This window comes from Heliconius melpomene, chromosome 8, assembly GCF_056956725.1.
Source record: "Heliconius melpomene rosina isolate 202511_hmr_F chromosome 8, ASM5695672v1, whole genome shotgun sequence".
NCBI classification, from domain to species: domain Eukaryota; kingdom Metazoa; phylum Arthropoda; class Insecta; order Lepidoptera; family Nymphalidae; genus Heliconius; species Heliconius melpomene.
In genome coordinates this window covers 5,978,208-6,003,605 of record NC_140396.1, presented here as the reverse complement: position 1 = coordinate 6,003,605, position 25,398 = coordinate 5,978,208, and the positions used below count along the sequence as shown (strand labels likewise).

At 31.5% G+C, this 25,398-nt stretch overlaps 2 protein-coding genes and 1 long non-coding RNA gene across 3 annotated transcripts; 2 read left to right on the top strand and 1 right to left on the bottom strand.

Moving 5' to 3' along the window:
- Nucleotides 1–852: 852 nt before the first annotated feature.
- LOC146536870 (NPC intracellular cholesterol transporter 2 homolog a-like) lies at nt 853–11,163 on the top strand. Its single transcript, XM_085189711.1, has 3 exons — nt 853–1,117; nt 5,248–5,358; nt 10,765–11,163. The coding sequence occupies exons 1-3, from the start codon at nt 1,027–1,029 to the stop codon at nt 11,058–11,060; spliced, it is 498 nt and encodes a 165-aa protein (XP_085045837.1). The 5' UTR covers nt 853–1,026; the 3' UTR covers nt 11,061–11,163.
- Nucleotides 11,019–17,881, bottom strand: LOC146536869 (NPC intracellular cholesterol transporter 2-like). The gene is made up of 3 exons (XM_085189710.1): nt 17,724–17,881; nt 13,120–13,230; nt 11,019–12,662 (listed from the first exon to the last, which is right to left on the bottom strand). The coding sequence occupies exons 1-3, from the start codon at nt 17,794–17,796 to the stop codon at nt 12,385–12,387; spliced, it is 462 nt and encodes a 153-aa protein (XP_085045836.1). The 5' UTR covers nt 17,797–17,881; the 3' UTR covers nt 11,019–12,384.
- Nucleotides 17,882–24,758: 6,877 nt separating this feature from the next.
- LOC146536868 (uncharacterized) lies at nt 24,759–25,376 on the top strand. Its single transcript, XR_014878206.1, has 2 exons — nt 24,759–24,897; nt 25,182–25,376. It is a non-coding gene; the product is annotated as an uncharacterized LOC146536868 (long non-coding RNA).
- Nucleotides 25,377–25,398: the final 22 nt, after the last annotated feature.

Genomic DNA, 25,398 nt, shown 5'->3' with positions numbered 1-25,398 from the left:
GGTTTCATATGAAACCTTAATGCGATTATTTCTTTTTACGCTCTAATATGAAATAATATATCTACACAATGTTTTACAACTGTAGGACTGTTCCCGCCAAAAGTTTTTTTAGAAAGTATATTAACCAATAGACACTGACTATTTGAGAACTTATTCCATAAATTAATAAAATGACGATTATTTACTGTTATATGTAGATTTGTGCTTACTATTAATTATGTTACAGATAGATAACAAATATGTTAACAAAAATAGATAAATAATAAATATGTTAATTACAGCTTCGCCATCATGGTGCAGAATGATTTTGCACGCGATGGTTGTGTTTTCGATCCACCCTCAAGGACACATTTCTTTTTTATTTTCATATCTGCCTATTGGAATGGAATTATATTTTTCGAACTTGAGGATAATTCTTTCAGACCTACCGGCATTTACAGCGACACTGGTTGAGTAGGGAAGAGGGCGTACCCTCTGAAATTGCAAGCGCTATGGGGCTCCTTGTGAAGATGCCGACGCCGGTAAGCGCGCCCCTGCAGGACTCGAACCTCGGCTTGTGGCCGTCGAGCGGACTGGGAGTGTAATGCCATGCGCGACATTGTATCTTCTACATGAGAGATGCGTAGAGTTAAAATTACGGTGTGTACAACTATTATGTTGACATCATTTAATGTTTTTCACGTGATGTACTCGTAAATAAACATCTCCAAACGAAGTTTCCAATTTGATACATTGTTATAATTTTTTTTACAATATAAAAGACTAAAAGTTTTTTTTTACAAAATGGTTTCAGGGAAGTAAATATCTAGCTAGTAGTACCCGGTTCGTTCGTGAACTCGTAACATACGTGGACAGGGATCGCGCCGTCGCGTGGTCTTTGTATCCAATTAGTAAATCATACAGATTTCTTTGTGTGCCTCCTCCTCGCTCTCGACCTTTGCCTGACGTTGGAGCTTTGATTCGATTGCTCTCAATAGGTGTGCTAGCGGCGGTGCGTGTGGTCGTCTCTTCAGTGCAGTCACTAACATGAATAAGATATATTTGACTATCGCGGTAGTACTGGCGGTTGCCGTAATTACTGTGAGAAGTGACGAGACGCCCTCGGAACAATGCCCAGGTGAGAGAATTCTATATAAATAATTCACACTACACAATATTTTGATTATATTATGTAGGTGTTGTATTATATAATAAGTGTACTGCATTTTTTTAAATTTATGATTTTTTATTATATTAAATAAAATTAAAAATGCATAAAAACAACAGCTTCATCCCGCACTCAACAGGGTAGGCAGAAGGTACCTGGCGTTAAGACACTCCGTTCCCCACTTTTCGTCGAGTTCTGGAGGCATTTCGTGTTGAGAGGCGAAATTAAACGTCGCGCTTTGCCTCGACAGGAGAGTGAAGAAATAAAAATATAAATGTAAAAACATTTTCATTTCCTCGAGTGGAGCTAGAATTCACAACCAGTCGATTTTACAGTCACACTTAATGCCCCTGCATCAAGACTAGCCTTTAAAACTACTTTATAAAAAATGTTTTACATTCTCATAATAGAATTTTGTTAGATATTTTTTATATAAATGTTTTGGAAACTATTATTATTTAGCACCTATTTATTTTTTATTTAGTAACGGGTTAATATTTACAAAGCACTACACGCGTTATAAGTACTACGATGAAATCATAAGATTTAATAGAGCTAAATTAATCAATTGATAAAGTCGAATTACATACCTACGACTTCTACAATGTCCTACAAACCATAGTTCATAGACATACCATATGTTTTAAACTATATAATATTATATATAGGGGTATAATCAGATATATAATAATTTTGTTATGGGAGTCTATCTAAGAGAAGAGAATTTCACTTTCTCCATAAAAAAAATAATGAATCAGTAGAAGAACTTTGCAGTTTTATCAGTGATTCTGTAGTAATGCTTAATGTCTAAATATATATTTTTTATCTGTAAACATAACAATACGATTGCTATGATATTCGTTAGGTACGAATGGACATATTTTTACTTAACAAACTTGGTTAGTAACCTAAACTAATGGACCTATTGGCATCCAATGCATAATTCTTCAAAATTATAAAAGTGAAGACGTCTATAATTATTCCCCAAATGAAGATCTCGGCCTTTATACAGTCCAATCTCTGTCCTACAATAGCCTCTCATTCACCAATCCCGTCTCGAAAAAGGAAGGAAACATCACTATATTCCTGCTAAACGTTTGGAAATGTAGCGTTTTGGAGGACAAAAAATCGTAACAGATAGTTTGTATAATCAGATTGAGAATGGCACGATCGAGAAGTGCCTGAAAGATTGCAATAGTTGAAGTTTAACTCGTCGAATTAAAATTTTATTTTTTACAAATATAATCAATGGACATAACATGATGATTACAAGGCCAAATTTCAAGTTTCAAATGCATAACACACTATAATTGAATTTTATTTTAATATAAAATTATGGCCTTCTATTAAAATTTGCATTTCTAAAAATCTCGAAACAAGTGAAAAATAACAGATGAAGTTTTAGTACAACGGTACATCTATCTATATATATAAAATCGAAAGGTCACTCACTCATCACGAAATCTCAGAAACTACAAGTGCTGGGAATCTCAAATTTTGCATAGGAGTTACTTATAGGACGTAGATGCTCGCTAAGACGGGAATTTGCAATATTCGATTTCTAAGGGGTTGTTTGTGGGGTCGAATGTTTGTATGAAACTTCGTTACTACAAATGCTAGGAGTCTCAAATTTTGCATAGACGTCACTAGGACGTAGTCATGGAGACAGAAATTAATAATAACATAGTACACGCGGGTGAAACCGCGAGCGGGCCGCTAGTTTATCATATAATTTGCTAATTTCATTGCTTTTAAGCTTCCAAGGCAATAATTTCGTAACATCCATTCTTATGGCTCTTCCTGCTCTTCTTGTTCATGAGTTAAATTGTTTTCGTTGTTCGCATTTACAGTCACACGCCCGTGCTCCTGAGCCATTGGTGGCCACTGATGTTGGTTCACATGTTGTGGTTTCGATTCCCACTCGAGGCAATTAAATATTTTATATTTAATTGTTTTTCGCTCTGGTCGATCTGTCGACGCATTGAGTTCCGCCAATCAACACGCAATGCCTCCAGAATTCAGCAGAAACTGGGGAACGGAGTGTGTTAACTCTGGGCTTTCTCTGCCTATCCTGCTATATGCGGGATACAGCGTGAAGATGATCAGGTTACGCATCAAATCTGCAAGGCAATAAATACTTATCGCATACGAACTAATACGTTTAATTTGAAACGAAAAATATTTTTTTGTTAAATAAAAATTAAATAAAAATATATATAAAAAATATTACAAGCTTTGCAAGAATTTCCGCATCCGCGATTATATTACGTTTTAATAGGTTGATTTGAATAATTGTATTTTTGATTATTAAATTATTATTATGAGGCCATCGACGCACAGGAGCCCAAACTTCTGATGGTAACGTGACGGTTGTGGGTTCGATTCGCACTCGGAGGAATGAGTACTGCACTGAATTAAATAATCAAAACAGATAAATATTTTTTTTATAAATAAGTATCAAGCATTGTTAAAGGTATTTATTTTTAGGGTTCCATACCTTTTAAAGTAAAAAAAGGAAGCCTTATAAGATCATTTTGGTGTCCGTCCGTCTGTCTGTCAAGACCCTTTATCTCAGGAACGCTTGGAGATATCGAGTTGAAAGTCAAATCATATAACTAGATCTACGACCTCATGATTTATTGAAAAAAATGTATTTTTACATTTATTTTAAAAAAGGGTATGGCTGTTTATATAGCAGAAAACGCGTATTTTGACACTATAAAGGGAATCAAAATTAATAGAGTACTTCCAGCTAACCTAGCTTAGGAAGTAATCTGATAACTATTCATTTGTGGTTAAATCCTAAAAGATATTAGCCTTAAAAGAGGGGCAAACATGAGTATCGAAGCCGCTAGTTCAATTGAGGTAACAGATTAGATGAAAGAGAATTTCACAAAAACTTCGAGACCTACAATTTTTGTACGGAACTCTCAGTGGGCGCCTACTCGCGCTTGTCCGGTTTTTTTAATAATTTATTCATCAAGGGTACACAAAAAATATATATTAAAAAAACTTATTTAGTAGTTTTATTTTTGTTGAAGTAGGTAGCTAACAGAGTACCTAACTAATTACTATACATACAGACTTTTTATATAGTTTAATTAGTAACATAAATATTTTACAATTAGTTGCAACTTGCATGTATTGATAATTTAGTTTTACCTCTTTTCAACATGAAATGAGTGTGTTATAAGAACACCTTTTCGTTAGAATAAATTCAATAATAATACTTCACACGAATTTCCTTCCAATAAGGGCCGTTGCCTATAAGCAACGGCCCCCGATTGATTGTTTTTTTTAAACTTGTGGTTAATGCTGTTAGCCCTAGTGGCTTTACAGTGACACCGGGTGAGTAGGGAGGAGGGTACTCTGTCGCTGAAAAACGGCGGTAAGGGCGTCCATTCCATTGCTTTTATAGTCTTTTTCACCTACATCTACCCTTTGTTACACTAGTTTGCTAACACTATGTATATTCGTTTGTGGTCGTAAAAAAGTAATAATAATTTTCTAAACAACAATAAATCATATGAGTGTCGCAAAGCAACTATAGTAAGGTAGCAGGGACAAGGTGCTAATAATAAATTGCTATTTTAATTTATTTTTAAAACGCTAAGGTTGCGATGAATCTATACGTATAATAAAACTGTAACATATATGAGAAAATCTATTATGGGGGCAGTTATTTATGTACCAAATAGAACCCAAAATCAATATTAATCAACAATCTTTAAATTTTTTTTATCTGTTTGTTTATGCGTTTGTGCACACCAATGCACGAACCGGCTTAATCTATTTAAATGCAGTTTTCACAATTGTATTTCTGCAAACTTCCATCAACATTTAGTGTTAGTTTTATTATAATCGGTTCTTAATTAAAAACAATATGTCAATACAAAATATTTTTTGTGACAATATTGCTATAAAATAATTTTTTTATTGAATTTGCTGAAAGTTTAGCTTTCAATGCACGGACATTTCCATTAAAATTTTAATGTTATTAGATTACGAAACAAGCGGGCGGAGCCGCGAGCGGGTTATTAGTAATATATAAAACTTAATATAAATGTAAAATTTTTTGATATAAATTTTAATATTTTTAGGTCAAAATTTTGATAATCTTCACGAGCGGATTCAAGTTATTCCGTGTGGCAAGACACGCTGCAAGCTGCGCAAGGGTACAAACACGACAGTCGTGTTCAAGTTTAAACCAAGTAAGTTATCATATTCCATTAATTATACTTTGTAAGAATATTTTGTACTACATATATCGTACTTCATATGTAATAGTAGTAGTAGTAGTAAGTAATAACTTGCACAGAACTTGGACTTACTTTAATAAATAATGTGAAATAACTTGATCAACCAAATATAAGTTCTCGACATTCAAAAGTACAATTTTTACACTACAGACGCGTGGTCCGTATTTTTTTTTATTAATTGCTAACAAAGTCCTGGTATTTTTTGTATGCCTTTTTATAAACATTTAACTTATTATAAAAAAAAGAAATTAAATATTATAACTATTTATATATTTCATTTCATTTATATTTCACTCATACCGGTGACATACGTCATATAAGTCGGGTGTTCTGTACATTGACCTTGATTAAAATTCACGTATTCATGTATAAAGTGCTTAAAGTCAACTGAACTAGCGTAATTCGTGATTTTAATGTTACGTGCGATTACTGGGAACTAAAAAGTTTTGAATTTGTTGTCGTAAATACGATAAAAACTAAGTGATAAAAATCTAGTGTCTAATAGTTATAATCTACCGTCTAATGTTAAAAAAAGTGACATGACTAGAATTTGCATACATTACCTGAGCAGTGGATATCATATTTTTGCACATCGTGATTGTGTTGTTGTGGACTGGTTAGAAAAGTTAAGCTTAATAATTGAGGCGACGCTAGTTCGAAACCTACACTTTACGAAATAGGCATTGCTTTACGAAATAGGCATTTTTTTTAATTTTTTTTATTTTTACTTTTTTTACTACAATTTTATTTTAAAAACTTTTGTTTAAAAATGACAAATGAATGTTGTGCCTGTAAAGCAAGTGTACTTGTTACTCAAAAAAGACTAAAATGTGTAAAGTGTCAGGCTCAATATCATTTGGAGTGTATTACGTCGATTGGTAATAAGCCTATAGTAACGCGGGGCCAGTGGACGTGCCCAAATTGCTATAAAATTCGAAACAACACAAATGTAACGCCGTCTCCGCCTGTAACGGATATCAATAAAGACAAAAGCGATATCCATAGAGACTGGCTAACGGCAATAAGAAGTGAAGTAAAAGAGGCGATATCTCAAACGATTAGTTTAGAATTAAAAAATATACGTGAGGAACTATCTGGCTTGCAAGATATAAAACAATCTTTGGAATATTTCTCTAGCCATTTTGATGCGATCAATAAAGAATTAGAGGAAGCAAGAAAAGAAATAATTGATCTCAAAAAAAACAATAACGATATTCGTCAGGCGTTGAATTCTCAAAGCAATACCATTAATAACTTAGAAAAGGAATTGAGAGCAGCCAATCTAGAGTTACACTGTGTTCCAGAACACAGGAGTGAAAATCTAGTTACAACAATAGAACAGATTGGGCGAGTAATAAATGTACCAATATCGGAAGGTGTTATATCTAAGTGCACTCGTATAGCCAAAATTAACAAAGAAACGACACGTCCGAGATCAGTTTTAGTAAAATTCAGCAATCCATTTTTTCGAGATCGTTTCCTGGCAGGTGTGATAAATTTTAATAAGAGTAATAAAGAAAATAAACTAAATACAGCACATCTTGGGATTTCTGGGGAAAAGAAGCCAATATATATATCAGAACATTTAACATCAACGGCTAAGGATATTTATGCAGCTGCCAGAATTTTTGCGAAAGATAAACAGTACCGGTTTGTGTGGTCACGCAATAGTAATATCTATCTTCGAAAATAGATATCTAGTGACGTAATACTGGTTAAATCAAGGGATATTTTAAGAACATTACAATAAGAATTAAGTGGTGGTTTCCTATATTCATATTTTTTTGTTTTTTTTGTATTGTTTTACTTTTCAATTTTCATAAATGGTAAAACAACTAAAAATATTTTACCAAAATGTAAGAGGTATACGGACTAAAACGAATGTTATTTATCTTGCACTTCTCAATACTGATTTCGATGTTATAGTTTTAAGTGAAACTTGGCTCAATGATAGCATATCATGTGGTGAAATTATTGACAATCGTTACACTGTCTTTCGCCGAGATCGTGAGTCTACAGATAGTTGTAAATCTGATGGAGGAGGCGTATTAATTGCAGTTTCTAAGCGATATAAGAGTTGCAGAATCCACTCCTGGGAATCCAGATGTGAAGATCTTTGGGTCAATATTATATTGGACTTAACAACACTTTCTATATGTGCAGTTTATATACCATCGCCTTTAAAATGTGAAGTATTGGAAAACTATATAAACAATGTTGAACGGATTGTAAATAAGCAATCATGTACTGTTCTGATAGGAGATTTTAATATACCATCAATTCATTGGACTTCTAAAGATTCTGATCCTAACAAACTCATTCCGGACCAAAAAAGCACAGCGGGTACATTAATACATGATTTTATGGCAATAGCAAATTTATCTCAGCATAATGAGGTTTGTAATTCATATGGAAAAATATTAGATCTAGTTTTTAGCAATTGCAACAACGTTAGAACAAAATATAGTACATTTTCTGCATGTCCAATAGATAAATACCATCCTCCCTTAATTATAAATTATGAAACAGCTAGCAAAGATATATTACTACAATCGCCTACAATTATACGACACAAATTTTTAAGTGCCAATTATAACTTAATTAATGAAAATCTAGCAGCAATAAATTGGGAACTATTATTTCGAAATTGTGCCAATGTAAATGAAATGACGGAAGTATTCTATAAAGAAATACGTCAAGTAATTGAAGCTTGTGTTCCAAAAAAGATAATAAGGAAAAATAATTTATATCCCATGTGGTTTTCTGCTAACTTAATTAAAAGATTAGCTGAAAAAAATAAATACAGATTACGTTTTAAAAAATATAAAAACCCACTTGATGAAATTGAGTTCAAATTACTTCGAGACAGGTGCGAACTTCTTATAAGAAAAGATTATAAAAATTACATCGACAGAGTTGAGAATAATATATCTATTGACCCTCAGTTCTTTTATTCATATTTAAAACAAAAACGATGCAATAAATGTGACTATCCAGCTATTATGACACTAAGAGGTTCTACGTTTACTAATGGAACAGACATTGTTAAGGAATTTGCTAATTATTTTTCTAGCGTATATACTCAAAACAAAGCAGCAACGTCATTTAATCTGAAAAATAACTCGCTGAGTGAATGCCAGATATCTTATTTGCAAAAAATTTATATTACCGAAAAAGAAATAGAAAATAAGTTGAAAAGTGTAAAAGCGAACAAAGGAGCTGGGCCAGATGATATACCCCCAATTTTTGTAAAACGCTGCGCACTATTTTTAACTAAGCCCTTATTTCTTATATATAGAAAATCTTTGGATGAAGGAGAATTTCCCAAAATATGGAAGAACGCACGGGTTGTACCCATATTTAAAAGCAACGACAAAAAGGAAATATCAAACTATAGACCGATATGCATATTATCTATTTTTGGCAAGATTTTCGAATATTTCATCTGTCAAGCACTTAATTGGCACATGAAATCTATATTTACTGAAGATCAGTATGGTTTTATTAGCAAAAGGTCTACCACGTCAAATTTGGTTTTATTCGTAGATAATTTGTCAGAATCCGTCGATAAGGGTAGCCAAGTAGACTGTATATACACAGATTTTGCCAAAGCGTTCGATGTCGTCAGTCATTCAATTCTTATAGATAAACTTGAGATTTATGGTATTTATGGAAATCTACTGGACTGGTTTAGATCATACTTGATCAATAGAGAAATGAACGTAGTTATTGCAGGATATAAATCCCATACGTTTGTTGCAACATCAGGAGTACCCCAGGGCTCTCATCTGGGACCAGTTTTATTTGGAATTTTCATTAATGACATAGTAAAAAATTTTAAAAATTGTCATTTTAATTTGTATGCTGATGATCTCAAGTTTTATAAAGAAATTAATGATATAAATGACTCATTGTTAATGCAGCAAGACCTGGACAATTTAGCTGTTTGGTGTAATGAAAATCAATTAAAATTGAACTATCAGAAGTGTTTTGCTATTACGTTCAGTAGAAAGGTACATAACTTTAATTTTAATTATAACTTAAATGGAGAGACACTGAATAAGACAAAACAAATCAGAGACTTGGGCATCACAATTGATAATAAGTTAAGCTTTGTACCTCATATTGATAATTTGTTAAAAACAACATTAAAGACTGTAGGATTTATCATAAGGAACAGTAAAGAATTTAAAAAATCAAAGACTAAACTAATATTATTTAATTCAATGGTGAGAAGTAAGCTAGAATATTGTTCCACTGTTTGGAATCCTTTCTATCAAATACATACTGACAGGATAGAGAGAGTACAAAAGAAATTTTTAAAATATTTAAATTATAAGGATAATGGGATAAACAAAAATAAAAGGTACAAAGATATTTTAAAATTTTATAAAACGCTTTCCCTATCCAGCCGTAGAGTCATGCTCGATATTTGTTTTTTGCACAAACTTATAAATGGAGAAGTGGACTGCAATAAACTGCTAGAAAAAATTATGCTTGCTATACCAAGACAAAATGCAAGAGTACGAACAAAGAAAAAATACACTTTTCTAAGTAGAAAAGTAAGATCTAACCTGGGTACAAATGCCCCTATGAACCGAGCTATGAAAAACTATAACGAAATTTTTAACATGGCAAATATTGATATTTTTAGAGACTTAGGTACATTATTTAAAAGAAAAATTAAAAAATATTTTTTACAATGTGATTAGAGAACTGTTTTTTAACATTATTATTTATTTTTTGTTTTACTCTTATTATATTATATTTTTTTTTAACTAATGTAATATCTATATACATATTTTTTATTTATAAATTTTAGCAGTAAAATCATTTTTAATTGTTTTTAAATTAGGTGTAGAATATTAGGTTTTAGAATACCTGCTTTTAGTTATAATCATGTTGAGCTAGCCTGTAAGTGTGATGTACAATGTAAAATATTTTTAAACCTTTGTACTTTGTTTTTTAATTGTATCTTTTGTATGTTACGTTGGCTTGCCTAATAAATAAATAAATAAATAAACTTATTATAAAAAATAAAAAAAGAATTTGAATTTAGAAATCCTAACCAAAGAGGAGAAATTTATGATTAAAGCAGCATTTTTGCAACTTTTACCGTAATATAAACCTTTAAATTCTTTTAAAGGTTTAATTTTTTATTTAAGTAAATATAAAATGTATATTTTCACCAAAGACTGTTTCTTGTAGTGACGCTAGAGAATGGCCCATAAATTATAATAAATGGATACTTGCGTTATCCTTATAATAATAACAAGTCCGCAGGCCACCTTGTGGCGAGAATTAAAAATATCTTTATAGAATAGAATAGCTGATATAATATTCATAAAACATTTTCAGAGCATGAGGTGACAAAACTTACAAACGATGTGTACGCCTTAATCGGCGGACTTCCACTGCCTTTCATCGGCGTGTCAGGAGTGAGTGCCTGCGCGCAGGTGAAGCGGGCGGATACCGGGGAAGCGGCGCCCTGCCCGCTAGTGCCCAATCAAGAATATGTATACACTAATTCCTTCCCCATAGAGCTTTTCTATCCACAAGTTCCTCTTCGAGTCCACTGGGGGCTCAATGACGGTACCCGAGATGTAGTCTGCTTTGAAGTTCCCGCCATAATTACGCCGATGAAAAAGAATTAATACTGATAAAATTTAAGTATTAATGTAAAATATAAGTTTTTTTTAAGTAAAATACACGAGTTTGTGACATTATATTTTTTAAATAAATAAATGATAACAGAAAGACGTACTTTTTAAAGAAAATCTTATATTTAATACTCTTATCCTACTAATACATTTAAGTTTATTAGTTCTATCATAACAATATAGTTATTGACACATATTTCTTTATAATTTATTAGACAAACACCATTTATGTGGTTAATTGATAAAATAAGGTTGTATAAAATTCTATGAATGTTGTTATTAATATGACACGTATTTTTTACTTGTTTCATAGGCCATATAAACCGTTCTCAAGTCTGCCATCGACCTTGAGATGCCGTTTTCATTCATAAATTATATATCTCTGAATGAAAACAGAGAGAAACCGACTTGAAGACGATATACGGGTTACGATTTATCTAAGAGTCAGTGCAAAAGTGCAACTAACTGTTTAGAACAAGTTACCTTTTGCATGTTTTTACATGTCAAGTATTTAAATATTATTAAGAAAATTAAGAAAATAATCTATGCTATTTATGATATCGCGAAATGTCGCTCCATTTTAGAAAAATTCCATAAAAAAATTTTTAGATTTGAGATTACATTTTATAAAATTTGAAAATATAATTATAAAAATCATTTCATCATCGATAAATTATTATTTACATCCATAGATATTTTTTTTATTTAACATACTATGTTAAGCTCTATGAATCGCGACCTATAAAATAACCTTTTTTGTTTAGTTTACTTTTGCTCTTTTGCCTTTGTTACAATCAATTATCGTCTGTGGAATTTGGATATAAAAACTTTTGTTTTCCATGTCAGGTTCTATATCGTTATATTATCTTTTCGTTATATTTTAAGAGTATGAAAAAAAAGTGGATTAAATGAGAAAGTAATTTTATAATTATAATTTTTTTGTACATTAAGATCTTTCAATTAATCGGCTATACATAGTATTCATCTTTTGAGACACTTTTGCACTAAATCCTCGTATTACAAATATTCACAATATAATTAATAGTATAAACTATAAACCAATTAGTTTACTTCTGTCATTCTACCCTCAACCACAACAACAAATATAATTATGGTACTTTACAATAATTGTGACAGATAAGTAAGACTTTTTTGATTAATCAAATATTTTTTTTCAAACATGACATTGGCGAAGTGATATTATGTGTTCAACTGGCAGGTTCGGAACAACATATTTTTTTTGTTCAAAGTATAATTGAATTTCTAAACTTATTATTTAATTTTGTTATAATTTAAATTATTCATTTTTCAAAGATGACTAAGATATTTTCACGGGAACCTCAAAACAGATGATATCTTTTTCTTTGTGCACTAACGACCAGTGCACTATTGAGTCTATCGAAGGGTAGAAGCTAAGAACAGGAAAACTATCTTTATATATATATTTGGTGCCAGCCTTGAGAGGACATGAAGTTTTCTCTCCACTTTCAGTTTCAAGTTTATCACAAACGGAAGCACCGTCAACTCCGACGAAGGGTAGAGGCACGCCAAACACCTGAGCTACCACGTGGTCCTTCACTTCATCCATATCGATCTCTGAAAATTTTATTATAATTTTATGATTTTTTAATAATAATGTATAAATATAACATTTCTTGCTGTCTCTGTTTCGTATTTAAGGTCCATATTAATTAAATATAAAAATTAATGACTTAACTAAAGGGGTGTTAAAAATGAAACTTCAAATGAAATTTTAATAAAAATAAAAAGAAATTACAAGCCCAGTGCAGCTGAGTGGCGGAAATTAACTGTTGTCCTCCAGGGCGGGCTAATGAAAATAATTGAAACATAATCATTCCCCGAGTGGGCTTCGAAGTTTGGACTCACAACTATTACGTATAAATTTGCTCGAACTATAAACACGATCAGAAGGATATATTTTGTAAATATTAATATAAGGCCTACCTACTCTAATCTCCTCCTTTATGCAACTGAGTAGAGTATTAGAGTAGGTAAGTACCTAGTATCTGTACATAGGATATAAAAAAAATACCTGGCGTAAAAGTTATGGTGATATGTTGGTTCGTTCCTTTCTTTAGGCGACACGGCACTTTTTTGCATGGTGTCAATTGTATTAAGTCTTTAAGGCCCTCAACTGACTGACCTGAAATTAAAAACATAAAAAATTATTATACGACAAAGTTAACCCTTTTGTTAAAGTTTCTTTTTCTTTTTTTTCTACGAGAAATACCAATATACCTAAACAACTGACTGTTATAGATATATTAAGTTAAAATTGTCTTATTTCAGTAATTATAGGTAAATTGCCATTTCTGGATAACAAAATGATAACTGCCAAAACCATAATAATATTGTTATACGATATTTGAGTTCTATGCATACATACATACGAGTATATAAAAAAATGTGGGATGTATTCATAAATAGCTTTGTCGAGTTTTACAGATCAATACGGATTTAGGAATGGATACAAGCTGGAAGGAACGAGGAAATCAAGAAAATTGTGTATGAGGAAGCATGGTCGTAGGTACTATAATAAAAAAAAAAACAATAAAAGAAACAAGCTTTTATTAAAGGGCAGTTGTATTGAAAAAAAATAATAATTTTATTTGCTGTTGAATAAAAAAAGGCTGTATAGGTATAGCTTATATAAATTGTACATTTTTTAAGATTGCATAGGTGTTGTATAAGTTTTTGCCATATAGAGGATTTTAAAAAAAAATACAAACACTATGTTACAGTTTTTGTTGTTGAAAAATGGTATCGATAAATAAATTATTATTTGTACTTGGTACTACGGCATCCTTTATTACCGAGTTCAAGCTTATTCTACTTATCCAATTATAATAACGTGTAACGACCTTTAAACGAAATACGTACGTTAAACTTTACTACGTAGTGTATAAATTCGAAAATATTCATGCTCCTTCCTAATTTTGTGCCATGTCTGTTTAGGTTCCTTTTCAGGATAGTATCGGTCATTTTGAATAAATGACCAGTATGTGGACAGCGTTACGCCACAATAGAGATAATTTTTTACCTAGTAGCGACTATTTTTATAAGTCAACTTTACAATATTGTTCCTTTAACTATCGACATGACTTATGTGGAATTCAACTAATTTCATTAAATTCATATAAACTTAACAGACTCATTCCAAAAGTCTATAACTATTATTCATGAAACGCTTTTAATTTGTAATAAAAAGGTCACACTTGCGTATAAACATATATATTAATACCAACAAGGACTGTTTTATCATAAATGTACGATGTTTTTATACAATAAGGAAGATATTATTTTTTTAACTGGTTTTATAAGTGTATTGGTACAAACCGTAATAGAATACTTACGACATAATATAAATACATTAAAGAATAAAGGGCTCTTCGTAAATCCCCAAACTATTGTTCGAATATAACGTAAACTGATTTACGGCCATGATTTGAATTACAAATTAATATTGTAACTGAAATGGTTGAATGATTCAAGCGCAGGTAGGTATATGACATCGTACTAGCATACCAACGAAGCTCGATACGAACACAACGACGATCATGGTCAAGGATTACAGGTCTTACTTTATACCTCACGGTATTAATTGTGATTCGTGAGAAACAGGTCGCGCTTTTTATATAACATACTAGACTCAAACACTGCTTCGTTCGCTTAAAAATATTTTTATATTAAGAGTACGGCTATGTTATATATGTATAAAAACTATCTTATATATGTACCTCTAAAAATATAATATTTCTATATTGCATATTACGTTGTTATTACCTCAACGCATGTTCATCTTGAATTTGGATGGTAGACAGTTACAACCTAAGGAGATATTAGCTCAAATAAAAAGAATAAATTGTTATAGCTTTCCTTTGTCTTGTGAAACTATATAAGTAGAATGATATACAAGAGGTCAATCGTGGCGCATAGGCACAAGTGTGTGACTGTAAACGGGACTGGTTGTGGGTTTGATCTCCACTCGAAGATATGAAAAATTTATTTAGATATAGGGATATTTTCATTTCTGGCTCTGGTGTCTGGTTCATTTCTGGTTCTGCCACTGCATCACTTCTCCAGTGGTGCAGCTCCAGAATTCGGCGGAAAGTAGAAAACATAATGTCTTAACAGTAGGTTCCCTCTGCCTACCCTGTTTATTATGTGCGGGATACAGTGCGAAGCTGATTTATTTTTATTTTACTTGATTTTTCAATTTATATTAGACTTATCTACAACAACGATATGAACTTTACTAGTAATTTATAATTATTTACCTATAAATGAAACGATCGCATAATAATATATCTATCTCTTTACTATGGCGTCACAATATTTTATATCAAGTATAAACAATGGGTGAGCAAACATGCAGTAGAACTGCTTTTTATAGCTAACACCGAACACGCAACGTGATCGTTAATCGTGTTATTGTACATAATTGATGCCTGTCTTCTTAGAATATCATGGAACTTCGAGTTCCAATTACGTATTTAAAATGTAATGAAATATCTGATTAGTCCACTTAATTATCTTTGGGGTTAGAATATAAACCTTTGGCTTTCGTTATGTCATTCTCGTTGTCCTTAATATATGAGTAGAGATACTTAAATTGCAAATATCTTAATCATATTATTCCTGAGAGACCAGTCGTAGCGTAGGGGCATAAAGTGTGACTGAAGGCCCGACAGGTTGTGGGTTCAATCCCCAGTTGAGGAAATGAAATATTTATTTAAATTTATATTTACATTTCTTTGCCCCAGTGTCGAGGCAAAGCGAGGCGTTGACTTCTTCCTCTCAACACGCAATGCCTCCAGAATTCGGCGGAAAGCAGGATAGGCAGGAGGAACTCAGTGTTAAGACACTCCGTTCCTTCTGCCTACCCTGCTGTGTACGAGTTACAGCATCAAGCTGATTTGACTTTATATTATTCTTACATAAGGCAGGAGCTGCAGGTATTTTTAAGGCCTCAAAATAAAGTTCTTACGTTTTAAATCTTTATATCCACATAGGACATGTTTGCGGAAACAAACATTAACATATGTGCTAGTCAACAATATACTCACGTATAAATTGTATGCAAATCACGTAATCGCTCCATGTCACATATTACTAGCACATATTTTTAATTGACTGTTCATTTTCTATTATTATCTTTTAATATCTTTGAAGTAACAATGTAAAGATAAGATCTTATATTTAAGAAAAGCGGGAGTCGGACGTGCCTACCGAATTTCGGAGGTTCAGAGCAACTTAGAAAAGTTTACAAATTTGTTTGCTCGAGTATGCACTTACTTTGTATGAAATGAATTTTAGGTTTATAGGAAGTAGGCTAAGGCGGAAGGCCGTACTAAGTTTTAGTTAGGTTTAAAAACATTGCGAGTGTTTGCTTTCGATACTTTACATAGAGACAATCGATATTTTTTATTTTTATAAAAAAAATAAATCAACTTCACTGGCGGAACTAACGTCGGGCTTTTGTCTTGGTGCCAGAGCGAAGAAATGAAAATATTAATAAATAATAATTCATTCCCTCGAGTCGGGATTGAACCCACAACCGTCGCGTTGCAGTCATACCCTTGTGCCCCTGCGCTATGATGGCCTCAATTATTAATATACTTATTAATTAAACTTAAAATTTAACTTAAGAAAATTAATTGCAAGAAATTTGCAGCAGTTATTAATTCAATGTATAATCCACAATGCATAACCATTCCATATTCTTGTTTATAACTATTTTACAATTACAAAAATATACTTACGTAATATAATGTACCTACTTATATTTTTACTTTATAATTTATATGTAAATATTTTCTTATAATTTCGTAAGTATAAACGCACCTATCCATTATCTACTAGTTGTTGGTATTATGATTTCTTAATGTTGAACTTTGACCTATTACTAGGTATTTCTATTTAAATATTCTTCTCCACTATTTACTATGTTTTCGATGAGTTACTCTTTAACATAATGCTTGTTTTCAAATGTTACTATGAAAATTACAAAAATGTTCCCTGTTTTTGTTTTGAAAGGAAATAAGACTAAATAAGTAATATAATAGTTTCTTAACTAAATTATACAGTTTAAACCTAATTCACAAGTAACTAACATTTTAATATTATTTAATTTGATGTATAAAGTTAGCAGAATTAAAATAAACATAACATTATAAAACAATTTTACAATTAATTTATTTATTTATCACTGTAAGCTAAGTCTATAAACATGTATAATATAGGTTACAAAAAAAATGAGTATATCCTCATAGTATTTCTAGCTGTTTCTCCAATTATACGAAGTACGTACCTACTCGTATATACACCTACAAACTACATAACAAACAATTAAATTATGAGATTTACGTAATTTTTCATTTATATTTTATATGTTATTAATTTACCTAACTTGTAAATTAATTCAAGTATTTAAACAATATCTCCCGTACATTTTGCAATTAGATGTTGTTTTTAAAAATTAAATTTTTAATAATGAAATACCTAAAAGCATTTGTTATATTAAAATAATATCAAAACATACAAATAAACATTTATTCTAGAATCTACAATATCTAGCAGAAATAGCGACCACGAAAGCAGGTCGAGCCGTAACGGTTACATAAAGAAAGTACTAACCGGGGCACTGCCGCACCTCTGTGGCCGCAGCGATCGCCAACAAAGCACACACAACCACACTCAGAGACCACATTTTAATAATTATTTTATTTAAACAGACTGTTTCCACTAAGAGATTGGTCAAGTGACTGTGCTGACTGCGCTCGCCGACTCGTTTTAAACACTTGCATGTCCAACTGAATCCTTGTATTTTTATGAGAAAATAATAATCACATCTATGTCTTATATTATAAAGTCTATTATACAAAATCATTTTACCTGCTGGTTAATTATTGACAAAGAATGCTTTTATCTTAGGGTCAAATATTATCTTATTAAATATCAAAGATGTTTCAAAGAAAAGGTTTTATTGTTCTGTTTATACTGAACATGGGTTAGTAATTTGCAGATATATTTTAAAATAAAAAAATTAAAAAAACAGCTTCACGCTGTATCCAGCACACAGCAGGGTAGGCAGAGGGAACCTAGTGTTAAGACACTCCGTTCCCCACTTTCTGATGAATTCTGGAGGCATTTGCCACAACAACAGAGCGAGAAAATGGAAATATAAACGTAAATAAATATTTCACTTCCTCGAGTGGGGATCGAACCCACAACCGTCGCGTTACAGTCACACCCTTGTGCCGCTGCGCCACGATGGTCCATATATTTTACAAACACGAAACTTATTATTATATATTTTTGTTGAAAACAGCACAATAGCAATCGTCTTCCAGTTTATTGTTTTTTATGCTGATATTATAATATGACTAGCGGACGCGCGCAGCTTCGCTTTCGCAGTTCAATTAAATATTTTTAAGAGTATCAATTTCAAATTTTATGAAAATCGGTGGCGATTTAAAGATTTTTTCATACAAACTTTCAATCCCTTATTTGCGCCCCTAGGGGATGAATTAAAATAAACCAAGAAACATGTGTTCAATTAAATATTTTTAAGAGTGTAAATTTCAAATTTTATGAAAATCGGTGGCGATTTAAAGATTTTTTCATACAAACTTTCAATCCCTTATTTGCGCCCCTAGGGGATGAATTAAAATAAACCAAGAAACATGTGTTCGATTAAATATTTTTAAGAGTGTAAATTTCAAATTTAAAAAAATCGGTGGCGGTTTATAGACTTTTACATACTAACTTTCAATCCCTTATTTGAACCCCTAGGGGATGAATTAAAATGAACCACGAAATATATATTCAATGAAATATTTTTAAGAGTCTAAGTTTCAAATTTTATAAAAATCGGTGGCGATTAAGGATTTTTCCATACTAACTTTCAACCCCTGATTTACAACCGTAGGGGATGAATTAATATAACAACGAAACATGTGTTCAGTGATATATTTTTAAGAGTCTAAGTTTCAAATTTTATAATAATCGGTGGCGATTTAAAGATTTTTCCATACTAACTTTCAACCCCTTATTTGCACCGCTAGGGGATGAATTAAAATGAACCACGAAACATGTATTCAATGTAATATTTTAAGAGTCTAAATTTCAAATTTTATAAAAACCGGTGGCGATTTAAAGATTTTTCCATACAAACTTTCAACCCCTTATTTGCACCCTTAGGGGGTGAATTCTAGAAAACCATGAAACACATGTTCAATTAAATATTTTTAAGAATCTAAATTTAAAATTTTATAATAATCGGTGGCGTTTTAAAGATTTTTCCATACAAACTTTTAACCCCTTATTTGCACCCTTAGGGGGAGAATTCTAGAAAACGATGAAACACGTGTTCAATTAAATACTTTTAAAAATCTAAATTTCAAATTTTATAAAAATCGGTGCCGATTTAAAAAAATTTCCATACAAACTTTCAACCCCTATCTCACTCCTTTAGGGTTAAAATTTTTTAAAATCCTTTCTTAGTGGATGTCCAGATTACGAAAGTAAACATCTGTCTAAATTCCACGTTTCTACGCACAGCGGTTACGACTGTGCGCGCGTCTTACCTCAGTCAGTGAGGACAAGTCCTTTTATATATATAGACTAGTGAGCGCGCGCAGCTTCGCCTGCTTATTTGGACCCTTAGGGGTGAATTCTAGTAAACCATGAAACATGTGTTCAATTAAATATTTTTAAGAGTCTAAGTTTCAAATTTTATAAAATTCGGTGGCCATTTAAAGATTTTTCTATACAAACTTTCAACCCCTTATTTGCACCCTTAGGGGGAGAATTCTAGAAAACGATGAAATACGTGTTCAATTAAATACTTTTAAAAATCAAAATTTCAAATTTTATAAAAATCGGTGGCGATTTAAATTTATTTCCATACAAACTTTCAACCCCTATTTCGCCCCTTTAAGGTTAAAAATTTTCAAAATCCCTTCTTAGTGGATGTCCAGATTACGAAAGTAAACATCTGTCCAAATTTCACGTTTCTATCATCAGCGGTTACGGCTGTGCGTGCGTCTTACCTCAGTCAGTGAGGACAAGTCCTTTTGTATATATAGACTAGCGGACGCGTGCAGCTTCGCTTGCGTATTCAAGGGTGAATTCTAATAACCCATGAAACATGTGTTCAATGATATATTTTTAAGAGTCTAAATTTCAAATTTCATAAAAATCGGTGGCGATTTAAAGATTTTTCCATACAAACTTTCAACCCCTTATTTACACCCTTAGGGGGTGAATTCTAGAAAACCATGAAACATATGTTCAATTAAATATTTTTAAGAGTCTAAATATCAAATTTTATAAAAATCGGTGACGATTTAAGAATTTTCCCATACAAACTTTCAGCCCCTTATTTGCACCCTTAGGGGGTGAATTCTAGAAAACCATGAAACATGTGTTTAATTATATACGTTTAAGAGTCTGCATTTCAAATTTTATAAAAATTGGTGACGATTTAAAAAAAATCTATACAAACTTTCAACCCCATATTTGCACCCTTAGGGAGAGAATTCTAGAAAACGATGAAACATATGTTGAATTAAATACTTTTAAAAATCTAAATTTCAAATTTTATAAAAATCGGTGCCGATTAAATTTTTTTTCCATACAAACTTTAAACCCCTATTTCACCCCTTTAGGGTTAAAATTTTTCAAAATCCCTTCTTAGTGGATGTCCAGATTACGAAAGTAAACTTTTGTCCAAATTTAACGTTTCTACGCACAGCGGTTACGGCTATGCGTGCGTCTTACCTCAGTCAGTGAGAATAAGTCCTTTTATATATATAGATATGATTATAATAAAGTCTATAAATTGCAAATAAAATTTATCGTAATATCACAGTTTGTAGTAACATAATAATCATAGTTAGCTGAGAGTAAGCGGATAAACGTTTTTTTTGCTTATGTTTACTTCATAAATAATGATATATCGATTGTTTTTTATAAGCATCTACTTGTCTGTGTTAACCAGATAGAAACGAATAGCTTTGAATCAATTCTGTTATTGTTCTTTAGGGATTATAAAATTTATTATTAAGCAACAAGAAATTAGCTTGTTTATGTATTCTTTTTAATATCTATCAATCACTCAATGTAACAATACTTTGCAACTTTTAAAAGATTTTAAGCGAGCATAAATGCAAAAAAAAGTTTATAAAACTTTTTTATGCATTTATCTGTAACGCGTAATAGGCAAAGAGAATAATAACAAATCAATAATAGCCATGTCCTGCACATGTGTTTAGCCAATTGTAAATATAAAATGGCAGAAAATTATTTAATAACCATAAAACAAGTTATACAATAAGTATATCCTATATCTTATAAAACAAAGTCGCTTTTCGTGTCTGTCTGAACTTTCTAACTCTTCTTCTTCTAAACCACCCAACGGATTTTTATGCGGTTTTCACCATTAGGTCAAGTATTTCTCAGGGAAGGTTTATATATAGTTTATTATTTGTACATTCTTATGTAAATTAACATAAATACGATAAATGTGTCTAAAGTCCTACCCGTTGAGACACTTTCGCGCATGCGCTGCTCTAATGGTAAGTACTACATGAAAATAATGTACTGGAGTATTGTTCCTCTTAATAAGATCTACAAAAAAGTCCGCGATAGCATATTTTTATCTTTTAAGGATAACGTGTAGTGATCATATTTCTGTCTAAAAATTGTAATTTCAATATATTTTTTATTGTGAGGGATATTTTTCCACAATGGTATTAATCCTTATCCTTTAAAACACTTTATTAATTTTCTACTTTAAACGAAGATAAAATTTGCTTTTTACACTATTTCGAAATTGCGAATAGTTTTAGAGAAAAACGCATTTAATTGTTGACACATCACGCCGTTAACTCATCAGCTGTGCCGATTCAAGTTTTACTTATCCCTTACTCTCAGCGTATAAATAAGTATATTAGTTACGTAGATCAAAACTGTCTTTTACTGTTTTTTCATTTTAATAAGTACGTTAGAAGTTGTTACAATATCAAAACATCCTTGCTGCAAAACGCGCCCCGCGACGTTTTGCTTATACGAGCGCGTCATGAGCAGTCATCGGTGGTTCAGTGGTAGAATGCTCGCCTGCCACGCGGGCGGCCCGGGTTCGATTCCCGGCCGATGCATTCTATTTAATTTTCCTCACAGGCACCCACGTAGTGGTTGCTTTTCATCCGGGACAGAATACCCTCTTCAGCATTAACCACAAGCTCGAAAAAAAAACCCGCCTGCCTCTATAGCAACGTAGATATAGATGCGTTTGCACGTATTGGATAATTGGAGTTGAATGTATTATTTCAGCGCGATCTATTTGGTTTCATATTTTTTGTAGTAATTATTAGTAGGTAGGCTTTTGGTTATAATTTCTTCCGTTTAAAAATAGTCATTTAACTATCTAAAAATAGTCATTTAACTATCTAAAAATAGTCATTTAACTATCTAAAAATAGTCATTTAAATATATTTTAATAAGTACTTGAAAAGATTAGTAGCACAAAAAATCCTTGCCGAGTAAAATAATTGGAAAACACTTATTGAAACTACGAAAATGCGGGTTGCATTAAAGTTTAATTAATTTTCACATTATCTTAAGTGCTTTGCAAACATACATTATATGAATAATCCAGTAGTAAAAGCGGGCGAAGCCGCAAGGGGGTCGCTAGTACATATATAATAAGCAAAATAATTTGCAAAAGCGATTATTTTAATAATAATCGCGAATAAAAACGGAACCCTTTGTACCTCTGAACGGAACGTCACTTTTTTGTACCTCTGTCCGTGTGCCTGTCTGTCTGTTTGTCAAGAATATTTTTCCTGAAATTGCGTGGAAATATCAAGCTGTTATTAAAATCAATACAAAAATGGAAATTTATAGTACATTGTAGTAAATTCTCGTTTAATTAGACATAATTTTTTAATGTTAGTTACACCGAACGCGAAATAATTAGTAACTATAAGCTGATAAACGAAACAAGGTAATTTTCATAAAGTAGGTGAGCGAAATCGGACAAAACATTTCTAGTCTCTATTATTGAAGCAACAGAAGTGAATTTAAATTAAGTCTAAACATTAAAAAAGTCGTTTAAAAAAATATATTATTTTGAAATCTAAAGTTTTTAGCAGTCGAATAAAAAAACGATAAATAATGTAGAGATGGTCTCAAAAATAATAAATAACAACTTAAATAGCCCTATTATATTGTCATTAAGAAAACGGCAGGCAGTCACGACTTACGCGTAAACAAGATGAAAAATAAAAACACGAGGCAGACTCCAACCGAGGGTCCGTATCAATTTTAGGCTTGTAGGTTAACGGGAAGTACAAATTATAAAAGTTGACTTCATCGAATTGTTGTATCATCATGAAACTTAGCAGTTATGTTTAGATCAGATCACAATACAATAATATGGTGCCATCGAGCTGGCCTGATGATGGAACCGGATGGTGGCTGATGGAACCTTACACTGCCTACTAATAAATATATCGAGTTTGGGCTCATTCGATTCGTTTTAACATATTCTGTTCATTTCTCCTGATGACGAGGACCTGACGATGGACTGGAAGGTCGCTGTGGTGGTGGTTCACGTAATGAACTTTGAACATGATCAGGTTCCAAGGTTATAACAAACCTATTATGTTATATTGACTTGTAAATATTGAGCATAAATAGTGTAAATATTGACATAGGTGCCTGTATAAAATGTACCTATATAGACCTGTATAAAATGCACATGGAGAGTGTAAATGAAATAATATACGTAATTTCCGCCGTATTTTTGAGGCATTGAGTAGCGGAACTCAACGCCGCGCGTTGCCCCGTTGCCCAAGCGAAGAAAATGAAAATATTAAATATTTTATTTCCCCGTGTGGGAATCGAACCCAGAACCGTGGCGTTAACAGTCGCACTCTTAGGCCCTTGCGCCACGACGCCATCAAACTATACATAATAATTATAAATAATTATTTTAGACATTTTCATTGTAAATTCAAGATGGTCTCCGTATTAAAATGACGAATTATAATTGCAGCCTTCTGAACATAAATAAAAGACTTTGATTTGGAGAATAAAGCACATCATGCAAAAAAAAAAAAATCTAAGATTGTTTATCGCAAAACAAATAACTTGATGATTTTTTGTCTTTAACAATTCGTTTAAATTGTATTTACATTAAATAAATCTTCATCCAATACCAGACATATTGTGCCGATTGTACCTACTTCTTTGTGTCATATAGTACCTAAGTTAGTAATGATTGAATCGTTCATATGAATATATATAATAAACAGTAAGATAAACACGTGCACTTTGGACGATAATATAATAGGTACTAATGTTATAAATGACTAGTTCATATATTGTGTTTATTTCATTTAATAGATATATGTAGTGTTTTAAAACGGACTTTATTACCTATTCTAAGCTATAATTCAAATAGATTAGTATTAACAAGAATTGCATTTCTTATGAGTGTCATAAAAAAAATTAAGAAAGTTTTGAAATATAATGTTTGTGTATAGGTAATTATTCTATTTTGTAAACGTTTATAATTATAATTATACCTAATAATTTTCGATTTTCAAATTATATTTTCACATGACGTTATATTTAACTTTTGGCGCGTATTTATCACAGAATATTAAGCCGATAACTTTCACTGGCACTATCGCACAACTATAACACCTTGAGCTAAAAATCCTTTTTTTGTAATAACTCCATTCTCAAGTAGATATATTTTAACATTTACCATATTGTATAAAATTGGTAATAATAAAAGGTAAGTTATAATCATCCATATTTATTTAAACCATTACAATTACTATTAGATTACTTAGGTTATCTTTTGCAATCTGAATGCAAAATTAAAATTATTTATTGTCATTTTCCTGCTCTGGTAGAAGAAAGTGCGACGTTGAATTTACTGCTACTTACTCAACAAGGAAAAAAAACCTAAGGAAAATTATAAATATTTATTTTATCAACACCAAAGGGTCACATACCCCATGTGACTCAAATTTTTATAAACAATATGACATGTGTTACATTTAAATATGCTTATAGGTACGAAACAGCAAATGTGACGAATACGGGATTTGGATTGTTAAGTGAAGGTTGGGTACAATATCAGGTAATTAATCAGGTAAAATTTTTAATGTAAGAAATAAACAAATTTACATATTTTATATTTTAATTGCTGGTACATATTTTGATTTTATTGTCAGTAAATCAGTCAGTAAATGTTTTTTTACATTTTCTCTTCCGTTTTCACATATTATAT

Coding starts and splice junctions, on each gene's coding strand:
- LOC146536870 (XM_085189711.1), top strand. CDS start 1,027: ATGAATAAGATATATTTGACTATCGCGGTAGTACTGGCGGTTGCCGTA. Junction 1,118..5,247: donor GCCCTCGGAACAATGCCCAG/GTGAGAGAATTC, acceptor TAATATTTTTAG/GTCAAAATTTTGATAATCTT. Junction 5,359..10,764: donor CGTGTTCAAGTTTAAACCAA/GTAAGTTATCAT, acceptor AAACATTTTCAG/AGCATGAGGTGACAAAACTT.
- LOC146536869 (XM_085189710.1), bottom strand. CDS start 17,796: ATGTGGTCTCTGAGTGTGGTTGTGTGTGCTTTGTTGGCGATCGCTGCG. Junction 13,231..17,723: donor AGAGGTGCGGCAGTGCCCCG/GTTAGTACTTTC, acceptor TTTTAATTTCAG/GTCAGTCAGTTGAGGGCCTT. Junction 12,663..13,119: donor CACCATAACTTTTACGCCAG/GTATTTTTTTTA, acceptor TAAAATTTTCAG/AGATCGATATGGATGAAGTG.